At 42.4% G+C, this 16,530-nt stretch overlaps 1 protein-coding gene across 5 annotated transcripts in view; it reads left to right on the top strand.

Annotated features, from left to right (window-relative positions):
- NPNT (nephronectin) overlaps window positions 1–12,297 on the top strand; it is a 49,507-nt gene extending 37,210 nt beyond the window's left edge. For all 5 annotated transcript variants that reach the window (XM_071808225.1, XM_065836548.2, XM_071808227.1 and 2 more), the window contains 4 exons: window positions 4,065–4,160; window positions 4,527–4,625; window positions 7,819–8,075; window positions 10,339–12,297. In XM_071808225.1, the coding sequence (XP_071664326.1) occupies window positions 4,065–4,160; window positions 4,527–4,625; window positions 7,819–8,075; window positions 10,339–10,434 (548 nt within the window). In that variant the 3' untranslated portion in view covers window positions 10,435–12,297. The remainder of the gene's footprint in view (window positions 1–4,064; window positions 4,161–4,526; window positions 4,626–7,818; window positions 8,076–10,338) is intronic.
- The last annotated feature ends 4,233 nt before the right edge of the window (window positions 12,298–16,530 follow it).

Below are 16,530 nucleotides of genomic sequence, written 5' to 3'. Positions count from 1 at the left end.
TGTTTTAAAACTAGGGTATCTTGTGATGCATGGACTTTTTCCTCCCTTCTTTCTCCCTCCGGCTCTGAAGCTTTAGCCGGACTTTGTCCACGCAGCACAGCAGTAAATGCTGCTTTGCTCAGCCGTGTGCACAGGTGGTACCTCTGTCAGGGAACCATGGCGAAGGGGCAGCGGGTGCGTTGGACACTGATAGATGTCCTAGTGCACTACACCAAACCCTTTAAACACACTGGTGGTCTAAGATAGGTCCAGATCATCCCTCCAGTTTTAAGTTTTGATTACTTAACCTTTTCCTGAGCTTACCCATGGTGACTTGTTGCTGTTTTCTCTCGTTATTTGACCTGCCGTCCCGCGTGCTGACTAAACTTGTCCTAAGCTTTCACTTTGGAGCACTCTTGAATGTGGTGCTCAGCTTGAAATCAGCTGAGGGCTGGTGAAATCGGTCTGTTCAGTGCTGACAGAGTGCAGATGATAATCATGCTGATAATGTTATTTAAATACCTTTGCAATTTTGAAAAGGTATCGAGTTGTTGCTTTTCTTTAGATGCTTTACCCCCTTTTTAAAAATGGCTGCAGTGACTCTTTGGGGAGCTGCTTTTTCAGAGAACAACAGCAAAAAAAGAATATCTTTTTAAAAGGAATTCCTACACTTGGCCTTTGAACCACTTAGTCAGATGCAGACAGTGGAATCTGGCACCAAGGATAATCTTCTCCTGATATGGATATGGGGGGGATGGCAATGAGGGAGGAATGCAGTGATGGCTTAATATTTAACTGTTTCAGGACTGATAGAAACTATGGTGAAGTACAGAAGAATCTTTTCTGGTTACTCAGATGCATAAAGTCTCTAACAAATAGAATGTACTTCTCAATAGGACTATACATTTCTGCTGCCATCAGGATCGGGGTAATAAGCATTAAAAGCATAATACTGCATATCAGCAGAGCAAGAACAAAACCCTTTATCTGTATTAAAAGATAGTTTAGCAATTTTCTTTCTTAGCCAGCTGAAAAGATTGGAATTAGGAGACTTTTCTTATAACAGCTATTAAAAAAATTAAAGATTGGATTAAAACTTGATTCTTTCTGCTCCCCTTTTTGAATGCCTGAAAAGTCCTTAGGGCAGTAAATGCAGCTCTGCGATCCTTGAAGCTGTTGAAAAAGGGGAAATGCTACAAGCAGAGTGTGGGTTCTGTTCCTTAACATCATTAGAGTAGCATCATTTTACAGTAGCATTTCATCCATCTGCACCGTTTTGCCACCTATTAAAATGTATTTGCCTTAATATTGAAGCATTTAAGATAGGCTTTGTTCCTGTTTGTGCTGTGCAGCTGAATCATCAGGAGTCTTACAAATCACACCCACCATTGATCTTTCAGCTGTTTTTGTCCCAGATCTGGTTTGCAGGTTCTGCAGACTCCCCACGTGAGCTGTGCCTCCCAGAAACTCGGCTGGCACCCGCACCTCTGCTCATAGAAAAGCCAGCAGGTTACTTTTCAGAAAGTCTTCTGGGAAGGTGTTTGATTTAGGTCCAGGCTCATGAGCCTTGTAACTGCCCGAGAAAGGCAAGATGGGAGTGATCGCACACCAGCACCATCGCTCCCCTCTCATGCAAGTTTTGCTCTGGGCGGGGGACAGCCCAGGAAAGCCCTTCTTGAAATAATTCTCACTGCAGAATTTGAATTTGTGCAGTTTTAGGCAACATGTAATGGATAGTGCTGGTGTCCAGATAAAAGGGTGAAGTGAACCTCTTCATTTTAGCCCAGCGCATATCAAAGTCTTCCCTGGAGGAAAACACCACTTATTCTTGTTTACAAAGTCTGACCGACCTTGGGACTCCCCTTCCTTTTAGCGATGTTCTGCTAGTTTTGCAGGAGACCTCATCACTTGCGGGGGTTTCTTTGGAAGTTGAATTGAACAACTTTGAATTGTAACTATTTAGTAAAAAAAATCTTTGGGGGTTTTTGGGTGTTGTTTTTAACGAACAGGAACTTGGTCACGATTAATGTGTGGAACGGAGTGTACAAGAATGCAGTGCGTGTTGTAAGGCAGAAGACTTTATTATTAATAGTAAGTTACTAACAGTTATTAACAGTTATTAATAACATGAAGCTGCAGTCAAGGTTTTGTTTTGGTTTTGTACAGCAAAATAGTGATTATTCTGTAATTGCAAATAACTTGACATAGGTACACACCATCTCTTATACTCTGCAACTCAGCAATTAGCAAGTAAGTGAAAAAAAAAGTCCTGCTGTTTTCCTAAAGGATTAAAAAGCTGAAAAGGCATCAGTCTTACACAGTTATTGAGTGTGTACCCCCCATATTCACACATCTATGAAGAACTTGGCCCATGAACTTTTGAGAATATGGTGCTGTTGATGTATTGGCTCCCTCAGAGCTTATAAAATTCTCCAAGAAGCAGCAGCCAAGTTTATATTTAACAAGCTTTATCGAATCATTGAAGTTAAGTGAAAAGCACACTGATACGCTATATAAAGTACACAGAAAGGGCTTGGAAAGCTTGCCGAAAATAATTGTGCCAAATACTTTCTCCCACGATCGCCACTCAACGTTATTAGTCAATGTAGCAAAAAGAAGTGTACACATGGATCCTATTTAGAGTCCTGCATCTCTTGTTTCATATTAAGTGCACATTCCTCTAATTAGGTCTGAGCCCTGCAGTGAGTGGTTTTAAAACACGCTCTGCTACAAGTTCATAATAACAGTGTTTAGAGAAACGTTTTGAGGAAATATTTTATTGTAGAGATTTAGCTATAGGCAAATATTTAAACTTTAATTTTCAGTGCAGTCTAAGAAGATATTTAAATGTAGCATTTGTACAGAAATGTACTGCAAGGTGAGTATTGGCCTAGATGGCCTGGCCTGCACACATCCGTAAGGCTGCTTTCATGGTAAATCTCCAAATTCTAATCACATACGCAAAAAAACCCACAAACAAACCAGATTAAACAAAGCAGCAAAAGTATTATTACAATGTATCCTTAACAATTAACAGGCCTCTACTGCCCAAGCCAGCGTAAAGTCTTAAGGCTGTTTGCGCATTAATATCCTACACTGCAAATATAACCCAAAATTTACAAACTATTGAAATTTAAAAAAAGGTTAAAAAAATATACTGTAATATTAAAGAGTCAATCAGTTCCTACAGATCAAGCTTTTTATTTATTTATTTTTATTATAAAAAAAATATTACTTTAAAAATACATTAGCATTTGGTCGACCTCTTATCAGGCTGCTTATTCCAAAAAGCAGGGAGCTACATTATTCTTATTTTTCATTTTCTGGCTCCAGCAGTGCTGTTTCCACCTTGTCGTGGTGCAAGAAAAGCTCCTCCTTACCGTTGATTTGATCTATTGAAAACCACAGTCCTTTATGTTGGTTTAGAATTGGAAGTCATCGCCGTTCTTCTTGTTCTCACTTGCCCAAGGAGGCTGTAGAGACATTAAGATTCTTTTTTTAGCACCGCAAATGGAAAACGTGATAAGTTTTTAACAGATAAGGCCCTTACGGATCCTGTAGGTGTCAGAGGTGTCTATAGCATCGAAGGACACGTTTGAAACACATTACTACTGGTAGGAATTATGTGTTAGACCTGTCTCTAAAAGATGAATTTCCCGGACAGCTGCCTGCTCTGGAGGTTCACCCAAAACATCTGGGGAAGGTGAGGGGATCAGCAAGTTTGCACAAGGACTTTAATGTGGCTTCATTTTATTGAGAAACCGCTACCTTTTACAGTGCATTTGGAGGGGAATACTGTGCTTCAAGCTTTTTTCCTTCTCTTGGTTAAAAAAGAGCTTTGATTTGAAGACGCTTTAGCAGATTTGGAATCACCTTTTACAGAGCTCGGATAAACATTACACCGTAAATCCTAAATCACATAGGCATAAAGTTTATGAATCGTCATGTCAAATACAATATATTGAATTGTCCATGAGATGCACAACACCCAGAGCTGTTCTGCTGGGATTTTTTATTCAAGATAAGGCAGTAGGTCACTAACTACCTTTATTTCATTTATTTCTGAAAACCTGCTTTTCTCACAGTTCCACGGCAGCCCGGAGTGAGCAATAACCTGTTTGAAATACTTGAAATCGAAAGGGGGATTACCGCTGATGAATTTGAAGCAAACGATGACCCAGGTAAAGATCACATCTCCTGTTCAGGGCTCAGGGTTTAGGACTCGTTGAGGTTTTTGGGGTTTTATACATTTTTACAGGACTCCTGCATCTCATGTTTAAATGATGCTTTGTAAAAAGAAAAAAAACAACATAAGTGAACCTTTATAATTTTGTTCCCTAACAGATTAGCACAAAAATAGTGTGAATTGTTAACAGTGACATTAGCATCCCTTTTATTTAGTATTTTTGTAGGTTCTTTTCCTAGTGCTCCTGCTGCATTTAATTTTCATCTTTTTTCCCAGTGTCAGCCAGCAGGGAAACTGCTGTAGTTCCCCAAATAGAACGATCCAAATCATCACTTTATTTGTTTTGACCTGTTCTGCCCAGGAGTGCTGGTGCACAGCTGTGATTTCGACAGCGGACTGTGCGGATGGATGAAGGACAAAGACGACGACTTGCACTGGGAACCAGTGAGAGATGCGTCAGGTAAGCGACCTGTGTGCGATCGCATCCTGTACTTGAAGAACCAGCCAGTTTGGGGTTGATGATGCCATGATGAATTTACACAGCTTCTGTTCCCGTTGGTTCCAGCATATATTTCACACCCACCCCTCCTGTGTGTATAAAGTGAGAATTCCCAGTTTGAAAGAGCAATTGAGAGTTTGCACTTTTATCAGAGCTGGTGTCTTTACAATAGGAATGTCTGTGAAGGAGCAGTAAATGTATTCAGTAAAATATTATCTGTCTTCAATCAGAAAGAACAAAAATGTGGACTAGACAATAGCTTTTCTTTCTGGGGAAACAAAGCTTATTTTTCAAACCACCATACAAACATAATTAGTTCCGTATTACTAGCAAAATTATTGAAAGTGCTGGCAATAGTCTTTGTTCTGCTGCCGAATACAATGTTCTAGTTTAACCTCTCCATTTGGTTTTATTGAGTTCTGCTCTAAGTTACAGCAACCTGTATATAGGGAACCTGTTAAGTAACTGGAAGGATGACAAGTTAGGTGGTGGCATGCAGAGACTTCTCAAAGTGGATGGGTCTGGGATGGTGAAAAGTGACCTTGCAGGGAATATGAGACTGGGGAATGTGCACTAGCCCCCCATACAGGCAGGCAGACCAGCATCGGCACTGAACCCCAGCTGTGCCCAGTCCCCTCAAGATTTTAGCATATGGCACCGAGGGGTTTTGGGTGCTCCCACGCACCCCACAGCGCCGGGGATCAGACACACGTCTGTGGCTCCCGGTAACACGGGATTACTTCACACCCAGGGGAGCAGCCTTTGAAGTGCACAATGGTCCCATTGTGCGAGGGGAAGGAAACGCGCTCTCAGGCCGTAAAATAAGTTGAGGGAAGGTGAGGGCACTGCGAGTCATTTTCCTTATGCACCACCCTGTCATCAATGTGGGTCCTGTGCCACCGCAGCGGTGACCTGGCACCTTTGCCAGGCTGTGCAGCTGGCTCAGTGCAGGCCCTGGTATTTCCTATGCTCCTTACAACACTTCAAACACCCCGTGAATGACTCGGAGGGCAGAGCTGGGTCCTCTGGCAGGTGAGAGAACAGGCAGCTGTCTCCTGCTTGCAGACGGGCACTTCAACAAAGATCACACCTAATTCAAACCGCTTTTGGAAACAACGGATTTAAAACCGAGAAAGTAAGTCACTCAAATAATTTTATCTGTACTCAAAAATTGTTGTTAATACATATTAACTTCCAGAACTATGATATTTTTTTAAAATTTTTAAAGACTTTTTTATTCTCCTCATCAGTGACAATCTCAGCTTTTTGTTTCCTGTGTACATTCTGCTGCTGTTGACATAACCTGTGAAAACTAGTCCCTTGAAGTCACCCACCCACTCCCTCCTGTCTGGAATACCTTGGTGCAAGGATTTATTTTCACAGCTTGTTATTGAGTGTTTGCTTTCAGCTTTCCAAGTTTGCTATTTATTGGTTTTATCAGAATGTGCCTTTTGAGAGGTGCTGTGTTGAAGCCTTATGAGCTTATCTTGCATGCAGAAAATGCTGATCTGAGGGGACCGTTGCCTGCAGATACGTTGGCTTTGTGCTCACCTAAATCTGTTTCTTATTGATTGGATTCAGTCACTGGAACGATCCGCAACAGATGCACTTAATAAGTCAGTAATTTTGTAGTGATATAGTTGTATCTGCAACAAACAGGCGCAGTTATTGAAACTCTAGCGTGCTTATTTTAGCATGATGCAAAAACAATGCATCAACAAAACCAGGTCCTTGGGCAGGGGGATCCCAGCTCATGCCCAGGTGCAGACCCATGGCCCCCAACAGCAGCGCAGTGCTTTGCTTTGTTCAGTCTCATTGAGACCAAAGAGCTTCCAAGCCCACGGAGAAGAGTGAACGGGAGGCAAGGTTTGCTTTCCTTTTCTGTGTGCGACCACAGATTGCATTGTCATGAAATCTCACAGCTTTTGAGGGAAATAATTGTGGCTTCCAGAAAGAAGCTTTCAAAAAATAAAGCTCTAGTTTGAGAAAGCGCAGAGCAACCATTTAAATGAAAAACTATTGTTTGATTCCGTTATTCAGTAAAGACTGTGTATGTCAACAACATTAGAAACCCCCGTCACTGGTTTCAACTAAGGAGCCTAAATACCACCTTTATCTTAAATTAATTAAAATTAGATTTTTTTTTTTTTTAATTAAAAATAATTGATCTTGTAAAAAAAAAAAAAGATTCTTAGGTTCAGAGTTAAATTATTTTTTAAAAAGTGAACCCTCTGTCCTTTAGTCATTTCAAATTTTAAAGTTATCATCAGCCTTGCAAAAGTTCTAATGAAAACTACAACTGAAAAACTACAGGTGTGGGTTTTCTCCAAGATGTGAAGTCTCATTTATTGCCTCTGTGAAAGGGGGTGTGGGACTTCTTATGGAAGCATATGCCTTTATTTTTTGTTTAAGGTTTAATGGATCTTGCCATACCTTAGATCCTCTACTTTCCATGTTCTGGGTGTTTTTATGAAGGCATCTTTGCTTCATACATGATCTGAAATAATCCCAGGGTCTCGAATTAAGTCTGTGTGCTCACTGACAAATTACTGCTGGTAGAGAAGAATTCAGGGAGTGTATCAAGTTAACAGCCATTTAGAAACCATCATGTTTCCAGCTTTCTGTAGCTATTCCAGATTAAAAATTTAAATTATAGTTAAATGAAAAGGCTGTGTTTGCAAATGGACACGCTTGGAGACTTAACCCATGAGCACAGTTCCCAAAGGAAAGGGAGAGCTCAGTTACACGGTAACATTGCTGCTGGTGTTCTCATTCATCTGCCCCACAGCAAAAACTGCAGCTCACAAAGTGCAGGAATATCCACAGTAGCTTTAATGTCACTGTGGGTTTAAAGTCACCAAGGGCTTGTCAGAAATGAAGGAATACTTGAAATGTTCATTTTCAAAATACATATTATTGGCTTTGTAAAAAGAAATTAGATGGGCAAGACCTAACCTGTACTAATGTGAAGAGAAGAGCAGCTCGGTCAATCTTACTCTGCAGGAGGCAGAAGCATCAGTTCTGGTTCATGTTCTATCTGCCTTATTTAAGACTCGCTGGACCTTGTGGAGCCTTTTTGTATTTTTTACTGCATTTGGTCTCGCAACATAGGTTGGTTTTTTTTTAAATTCTACTAACAGTTTTTCTTTTGCAGGGGGACAGTATCTCACCATCTCTGAGCCCAAAGGCCGAGAAGGAGGAGTTGCACATCTGATCCTGCCGCTGGGTCCCGTGGCTCAGGCTGGCGACTTGTGCTTGTCCTTTAGGCACAAGGTGCCCGGGCGGCATTCCGGTGCCCTCCACGTCTTCGTAAGGAAAAACGGAGCTCACGGACCAGCCGTCTGGGGAAGAAATGGTGGGCACGGCTGGAGACAGACACACATAACTTTACGAGGACTGGGCATCAAGAGTGTAAGTACTGATGCGTGTCCTGTCGTGTGTCTTTTTCTGTGAGAAGCTGAAGGCACTTTAGCTGGTGTAGCACGGGTCTGTTTGTCTTCTGGCTCTGATTTCAGCCTGTGTTTTACTGCTTTGTTCCCTGCCAATAGAGTCACATTAAGGACAAGAGAGTCACTGTGCATTTTCTCAAATTAGTTTTATGCCAAAAGAATCCTACCTACAGCAATAGACACACAGGAAAAACCAGAACACCATGTACTGAGATACCTCGTAGAGCCTGTTTTAAGGGGATCACCATGGCGGAAAGAGCAGTCTGATGGACAGTGGCTTACTGTACATGGATTTCCAGAAAGCCTGTATCAAGATTCCTCATAAACAATGTTTTAAATAACACAGTGTCATGAAATAGGAGGAATTGTTCCCTGTGGATTAATAACTGGCTTAAACCAGGGCAAAGATACTGAAAAGAAGTAATTTTCTCGGCAATGTGGGGAGGTTGCATGTGCAGTCTCACGTGGTTTTGTGCATACCTGCGGCTGATCTGGCCAAGAAGGCAAATGATGACCTAACTATGCCAATAACACAAAATGATTTAGTGCAATCTGTCTGTAGTGCCATGATGGAGAATCTTTTAATACCTGGAAACGTTAGAAAAATTGGGTGACAGACTGATATGAGAAGCTCAGCATTTTTCTTCATCCTCTTCAAAGCGAAGGCTTTGAAGGTGGTTTCTGTTTCAGATCTGAAGGAAGGGGCTTGGCTGCTTCAGGGCCTGTTGTGCGCTGAGAAATAGATCAGGTGTTCTAAAAAGCTCACACATCATCATGTTCATGGTGGGAGCAAGCTCCAACACACACAGTATATAGTGCTAACATTAATATTAAGGCTGTAATTACCACAGATAATTTTTTGAAAGCTTTGCCGCAGAATAGTAACAGAGATGCCTGATCTTCTGTTAGCTGTAAATGAATGTCAGATGAAGAACATGGAAATTGATAAGTGAACAATATATTTGCCACACTCTTACCCTTTTTTGCCTAGTTTAACACTTGTGGCAATCCTCAGGTCTGTCTCACCTCACAGAGCAGTTCATTAAATGTGTGTATCACTCATTTCTTGTCTGGCAGAAAAGGAAATGAGTTCTAGAGACCCCAGGCAAGACCAGCAGTTCCCTCTGTGCTTTCCCTGCCTCTCTCGGCCCCTCAGCACTGTCAGCAGGACTTGCCACCCAGAACCACACACCAGAGCTGCTTCACACCTTCTAGTGAATTAGCTCTGTATAAATTATTTCTAAAATATATCCCCAAATCACTCATTTCTAAAAAAAAAAAAAAAAAAAGAAAGAATTCATTTATTCAATATAGTTTATCTGACTTCCTCCATTCCTACTCCTTATTTAAAAGTGTGCTTTCAGACAGCATCCAGATTACGTTTAACTACACATTTGAAATTGTGATCTATGAATCTGTATTAACTCCAGCTCAGTGATAACAGCAGACTCTTACAACATTTTGCTGTAAGCTTGGAGTAATTTCTAAGCTATGGTCAAAACCAGCAACCATATTAAACAGCTCAGGCTTCTGAATCGACAGCCGTAGCACGGGTGAGCAGTTGTGATTTATGGGAGGTGTTTCTGTATATCACCTCTGATTTATGCTCCAGTCCTACTCAAGATTTAAGTCTGCTGAATTTCTCCTACTCAGGCTAAACCTGCACTGCTAATGATCTGCTCAGATCCAGGCCCAAACCTCCACTGCCCTTTTGCGAGGAGCCAAAGCATCCACAGATGACCATGAGTCTGCAGGAGCCCGAATTTGTCAAATAAAAGACGGGTGTTTCTAGTTCACACAAGGAAGGCAGCTGCAAGGTGCTTTAGCAATAGCAAGCCCCTCTATTAGACAACATTTTTCAGAATCCAGGGGATTTGAAGTGTTTGGCATGAGGGACGATGAAAACAGTGCAGAGATGATATATAGTAAATACCCGAGATCCTCTTATGTGGAAGACCATCTCACCTCAGCAGATGGTGCAACTGGAGCAACTCTGTCCCGAACTGCTGGTTCTTCACAAAGATCCTGCCAAAGTGCAGAAGGGAAAGGATCAGAAATAGAAATAAAAACCAAAACAAACCAGCCATTATAAATAGGTTTTTGGGAGTCAGTTAAAATTGCCTGAGCTTTCTTCTGCTTTTGCTTCCTTACTGTTGAGATCTCTCTCAAAGCTGCTTCCATTGTACTTTATTTTTGCACTCAAATCATTCTGTTTCTCTTCCCAGGTTATTTTCAAAGGGGAAAAAGGGAAAGGAAGAACTGGGGATATTGGACTAGACGATGTGATCTTGAGGAGAGGACGCTGCTCTGAGGAGCAATAGCAAAGACTGGACCAGCAGAGTCTTCTCTCGCCCTTCTCGTGCTATCCCCACCACTCTTGGAAACAGAACGGCATGAAAAACAAGTTGGAGAGTGGCAATTTCCCAGTGGTCTGCCAAGGGCAATCTCACTGCAACGTCACTGAAAAACATGGAGAGCACCTCCCAGGATTCAGGAACTCCAATCCTGTGCTGGTTGTTTCTATCAATCCTTAGCCCGAAATCATATTTTGTGTGTAATAACTTCAGCCCCTGTTAAGCCCGGTGAGTGCTCACACCAAGAGCTCTTGTGAAAAAGGGAGAATTACAAATGCTGGCAACAGCAAGCTCCAGCTCAGAAAGTTTGAGAGTTAGCTGATAGTCGTTATCTTCCTCTAAGTGCTACTCTTCCATTGATTAGATGTGACAGCCAGTGGCATTGATCCAGCTTCTGAGTCACCTCAGGTTAACAGAAGCCTGGACCTGTGCTTTGGCTTCTTGTCATTGGCCTCTGAAGAAGGGTTTGCTTCATATTAAATAGCATTTATTTTGGTGTATTAACTGTATTATTATTATCTGTATTAACAAAAAGCTGTTCTATAGAGTAGGCCCTGCATCCTGTAATATTGCTCCTGCTGTGTTCTGTGTATATGTGTATGGTTAGTAACGTATTTATGGTTTTAATATTTAGAGTTGAGAGGTAAGGGGCAGCTGTGCTTGCTTATTGTACAAGACAGGAGTTCAGCACATCCTTTGATCCGCTGGTCGTGCCAATAGATGCGCTACCAAAGTACGTTAATGGTGCTCATTGAAAAACGCTGGTGCAGTTTTTCACGCTGTAATACGCTGAAGGCAAAAGACCAAACCCTTACCTGCTGTAAACTGGCGTCTGCTAACGCTGTACGAGTTTGTATGTAGCTCGGAGGCTCTCGGTCCTGCCAAAAGCTCCTGGTTCAGCCGAGGACGGAGCAGCCTGGAGAAGACAATTTGACTCCTGGTGGCACCACCAGGAACGCTCCCTCCCGCCATCGGTACAAACCTGCGCATGAGCAAACGGGGCAGCTGTGTCAGTGCTGTACGGACAATCCCCACCGTGAAATGCCCCGAGTGCTCTGTCAGATGTCCCTATTCCGGCCAACCCTCCTGTATATAATAAACATTTCATTCTTTAGAACAACTCTCATCTCTAGCTGGAACTATTTATCAGAACTTTGGACTAATTCTTTAGTTATGTATCTAATGCATGTGGAGTGCAGTTTCCCAGGGAATTCTTCTGTTTGGTTGGTGATTTTTTTTAAACGAGGAACATTATCAATCACCACTGCTGCTAACAGTTCTAAATTGGACAAATTGTAAAATTCAGTAAAATGACAAGAGACTGATAAAATGTTGTTAGTGCTACAGCCTTAAAGCTTCAAAAATGTATATATATAAGAAATAAGTCTCAGATCTTTTAAATACTTACTGTAAACTAAACGTCAGATTCATATCATGTTATAAAGCCATCATTAAAAAACAATCATGTTAAGCCTTGCTTGAAGTCCACAGAAATGAAATCACAAGCCCATTAGAAGTCACCTTCCAAACCCCTGTTTCTGACAAAATTCTGTTTTGAAATACTCTTCCAATTTGGCCCCCAGGACAAAGCACACTGTGTGTAGCAAAGTTAATATTTGACCAAACAGACAGTCTCCTGCAAAACTGTATTAAACATTTTGAAAAGGAAAAAACAATGCATTTGTAAACAGTTTTAAACTATTTTGCTTCAAATATGATCGTGATCTTTTTCTCTTACGTTACTTTGTAATATGTCAGAAATATTTGTGAATAATTGAAATACCTTGTCCTTATTTTAAAGTAAGCAGTAAAGGAGGCTGTTACTTGCTACTAATTGGAATCTTGTTTTCATTTCTGGAACACAAGTGTCATTTTTGATGCAGTGAAAGGAACCAAAGATGACAGTTCAATCAAAGTGAAGTAGCTCTTGTTACCAGATTTAAACATAAAAGTACACTTCCCTGTCGCATGACAAGAGCACTGTATGTAGTACTCAAAAGGAAGAATGACAACTTTCAACCCTGCTTTAAGAAGAGTTTCACAGGTAATTTAAGAGCTTCTGCAATATAAAATGTCCATTTTACAGGAAGCAGCAGCTCCCGTTAGTTCCACACACGGCCCAACCTGCACCATTCATTACACTCTTTGGCACCTCTCAAGATGAACACATTTTGGTCTCCAGTGGACGAAGATGTCTTTACCACATATCACTACAGCTTCCTAAGGTGGAGACTCCCTGGTTCAAGCAGACATCTCTCTCCTACCTATGCAAACCTGGAAGAGCTTAAGTTCTTTGGCAAGCAGAATGAATTACACTGAATTAACAGGAAAACATCAATCAACTGTACTGTATAACCTCTTGCCAGCTTGGAATTTCATGTTTTTAAAAGACACATTAAAGTTTTTTCCCCCCAAAAGACAGAAAATAAAGATTCTTCATAGATTACATACTGTGGCAATGGCAGCGTGCACTTACTGCATTTATCAAAGTGAGTAGAGCGGAAGGGACCGACACGAGGTTTTGTTTCCAGGTTCCGTTCCATGCAGTCACCTCACCTCCCATCAGCACCACCGCATTAAGTCACTAGGGAGGGCTTTCAATAAAGCTTCTTTGTTCTGGAGAAAAGCTGCGCTGGCTTTCCTGCAATAAATTGGAAGGTCAAAACTGCAGGTTTTAATATATTAAAAGGTCAAAACATTTGGTTTTAATATATTAATAGTTGGAGATTACCATAACCACCCTGATAAGAGCCTGATTAGTTATGGGAGGACAACCCTGAGCAGAAGAATGATGGTGACAGCAGCCTCCATCACCCTACTCTGTCCTCCAGGGAAAAGACACAAGAGGAGCACCCACCTCCGATCTCTCTGTACACCCTGTTACAGGTTGTTCCTGCACCTGAGGCACTGTTGTTGTCTCAAAGACTGCAAAAATCAGAGACTTCAGATGAAGCTTTGCATTGTGAACAGCACATTTAAAGACATGCAACAGGATGAACTATAGCTGTCTGCCTCTAAAATTTTACTTGTGAATGTTGAAAGATGAGCCATCAAATGTCCACTGACGCCCCGTTAAATCCCATGCAAATTTATGTATATAGATCTATATCTCAAACACCGCATTATCCAAGTTTTCCTGGTACTTAAATCAGTTTCTCACCTGCTGTTTTACCGTGCTGTCCTGTAGTCACACAAGGTTTTATGACTTTTGATTCTTCCACACAAATAAAAAATGGTTAAGTGATGCATTGGTGTAAACCTGCGACTTCAGAAAGAAATAAGAGACATTTCAGCGGTAAGTTCCAGTAGTGGTTTGAAAGAGCAGAGAGAACATGTCAAACAATGAAGCAAAATGGACTTGAATTTTCTGGATAAAGACACAAATAATTCCCTGCTCTACAAAGCAGGCACTACGTCATCACCTTTCCTCAGATTGTTTCCCAAAAGCTTTTAAGAATTAACAAATTCTGTCTTTACTCTTAGTAATATTTAACCTCATTCTATAGTGGCAGATTTTTGCCACTTTACTGTTTCCCTGTAATCTGGATATTAAAGGATCCCCCAAGACCCAGGAACAAGGCTCCACTGCCACCGAACCACCTCCTGCAGGTCTCACAGACACCTCATCCCCAGAGCAAACAGCATCTCCGGACCCAGAAACATTACGTGTCATTGCATATACTGTCTGTGGGCACACGCCTGCGTATGGCACCCAATAGCCTGAGGCCAGCATTGAGTGTTTGAGCACGGAAGCCAAGTATCGATCTAACACACAGAACAAGGACGCTCCTCTCTGCGACACAGAGGTCCCGCTGTCCTCTGAGCACAAGGTACTGCAGCACTTTGCCAGTGATTTTTGTTAACCTTCTGCTCTGTGACTTTTTACCTTCTATTCAGTCCTCTTCTTCCAGGTTTCTCTTTGTCGTGCATTTCAACAGTCCAGTTATGCTTTTAAATGAAGACGACAACAGGAAGGCTGTCTAAAGGCAAGACATTGGATTAGTAGGATCCAGAATGGTGTCCAAGAGAGACACTGTGAATTCCATCCCTCTGAAGTTCTGAGTTAGCTCAGGAAATGTCATCTCACCTCAGTTTCTTGGCCCAGCCAGAGGACAGGAGAAGTTGTGATCCCATGAGGCTCTTCAAAGTTTCTATGTCCAGACAGGGCATTTAGTGTTCTCTCTTAAATACCAAATATGCATAACTCTTGTTAATAGTCTAGGAGATCCCCTTAGTGATTGTGCCTTGGAGTGTATAAACAGGGCTTGAAGATGCTGAAACTGCTCACTAATACGAAACCCCACAACCCTGCAGTGCACACCAACTGACAGAGAAACCAGGCACCTTCATTGCACAGTTAGAGGTGTCACTACGCTGTCAGCAATTCAGTCACACTCCTGTCATATGCCACTCGTTCTATCTAGCTTATAAAAACATATTTTCATTGGCTGAACTCTATTACCAAAACCCAGTGATGTTTAATTACCCACAAGGTGCCCCAGGCAGTTTTGTGGGGTGTTGGGAGACCTCAGCTGTGTATTAGCGAGCAGCCCTGGCGCACTCTCACGCTTGTTGGGAAACCCACTGTGAGCTACTCCGCCAGCTTTTATTGGAGTAATTTGTTTGCCAAATAAAGATACGTGACTGGGGCTTGAAAAATATTTCCTTAATATGAAAAACAGGCAGAGAAAGGACACAGTGCATCGAGGGATGCCTTCACCACCATACGGCATTTGATCAGCTTACACAGTGGTTAGAGAGCTCGACACAAATTGTCTGGGTTCAAATACGGCTCAGCCACAGAGCTCCAGGCCCACAGACCCTTGCTCAGGCTCTTTCTAACACTGTTCCTCATCTTCCATCCAGTCACCCCATCCCGGGATGCCACTCAGTCCAAAGAGTGTGTTTGGCATCGCAACACAGAACCAATGATTAACTCTGCACGACTGGCTGGACCGGCTGGTCCCAACATGGGCAACTCTCTTCATTTGTCTCTCAAGTTTTGTCAGAGGTATGAGCTGTGCCAATAAAGACATTGAGCAAATTCAAACTTCCTACCGAGGGACCCTCAGCAGGATCCACTCCCTACCACGATCTGCACCAGCTGCTCCAGCTGGAATCCGCTGCGTTCTGCAGGTAGCAAACTGCACAAAACACTCAAACAGGGCAATGTGCTGAGCATGTGGCAAACACATCTGAACTATGACCCTTCAAAAGGCAACTACTGGTGAAACCGCAGGAGGCATAAAAGGGGAATGCAAATGATCCTGCAGCTGCACTCACCAGTATGGGACTGCAGAACAGCTGGACTCTATTTCTGGCCCTGAAATGCATTGACATGCTTCAGCTGGTGAGTTTTGCAGTGGCTGGACAGCCTGGGACAGGTGGGAACACAGCATCTCCAACCCCAAGGTAATCTTGGGGCAGGCAAAATAATACGTGAGGGTGATTTTCAAACCTTGTTATTAAGAACATCCTTGGAATGATGGCCGCATCCTGACACCCCACACGGACAACCCACGCGTCACATCTCAGTGATGGGCAACAAGTCCCTGAGGGGACGTATATGGACTACACAAATGAGCCCTCCCCTAGCTTAACCTACAACAGCAGATGGTTAAAAGCAGCAGCACAATTAAAAGCCTCCATTATCCAGCATTACTAAATGGGGAAGCTTAGAAACAAGTTTAATTTGTCTATAACTTCCAGAAGCCTGGACCTCTGGCTCTGCCCTTTTGCCACCGTGTCAGGCGAGACACGCTGAAGACACTTTGGACCCAGCTGCCATTGGTTTCTGTGGCAGATCAGGTCCTTCATTAACACCACACAAAACACCTTGCTTCTGATTAAAACGAACCCTCTTAGCTGCTCTAAGAAACACATCTGACTCTCTCCTGAAGGAGTTGCTGAGCAGGCCATGTAGAAAGGCCGCTGTGCAGAAAGCCGAGAAAACCAAACACGTGTTACAAAGGAACTCGGGCAGCCATGGGACAAGCAAGCGGACCAGGCGCTGATGGAGTCACCGCGCTGCCCGGGCTGCTCCTAGGCGATTTATCTCAGTTT

Source organism: Patagioenas fasciata, chromosome 4, assembly GCF_037038585.1.
Source record: "Patagioenas fasciata isolate bPatFas1 chromosome 4, bPatFas1.hap1, whole genome shotgun sequence".
Taxonomy (NCBI): Eukaryota; Metazoa; Chordata; class Aves; order Columbiformes; family Columbidae; genus Patagioenas; species Patagioenas fasciata.
Note: the sequence above shows the minus strand (reverse complement) of the source record. Positions and strands in the feature narration are given on the sequence as shown.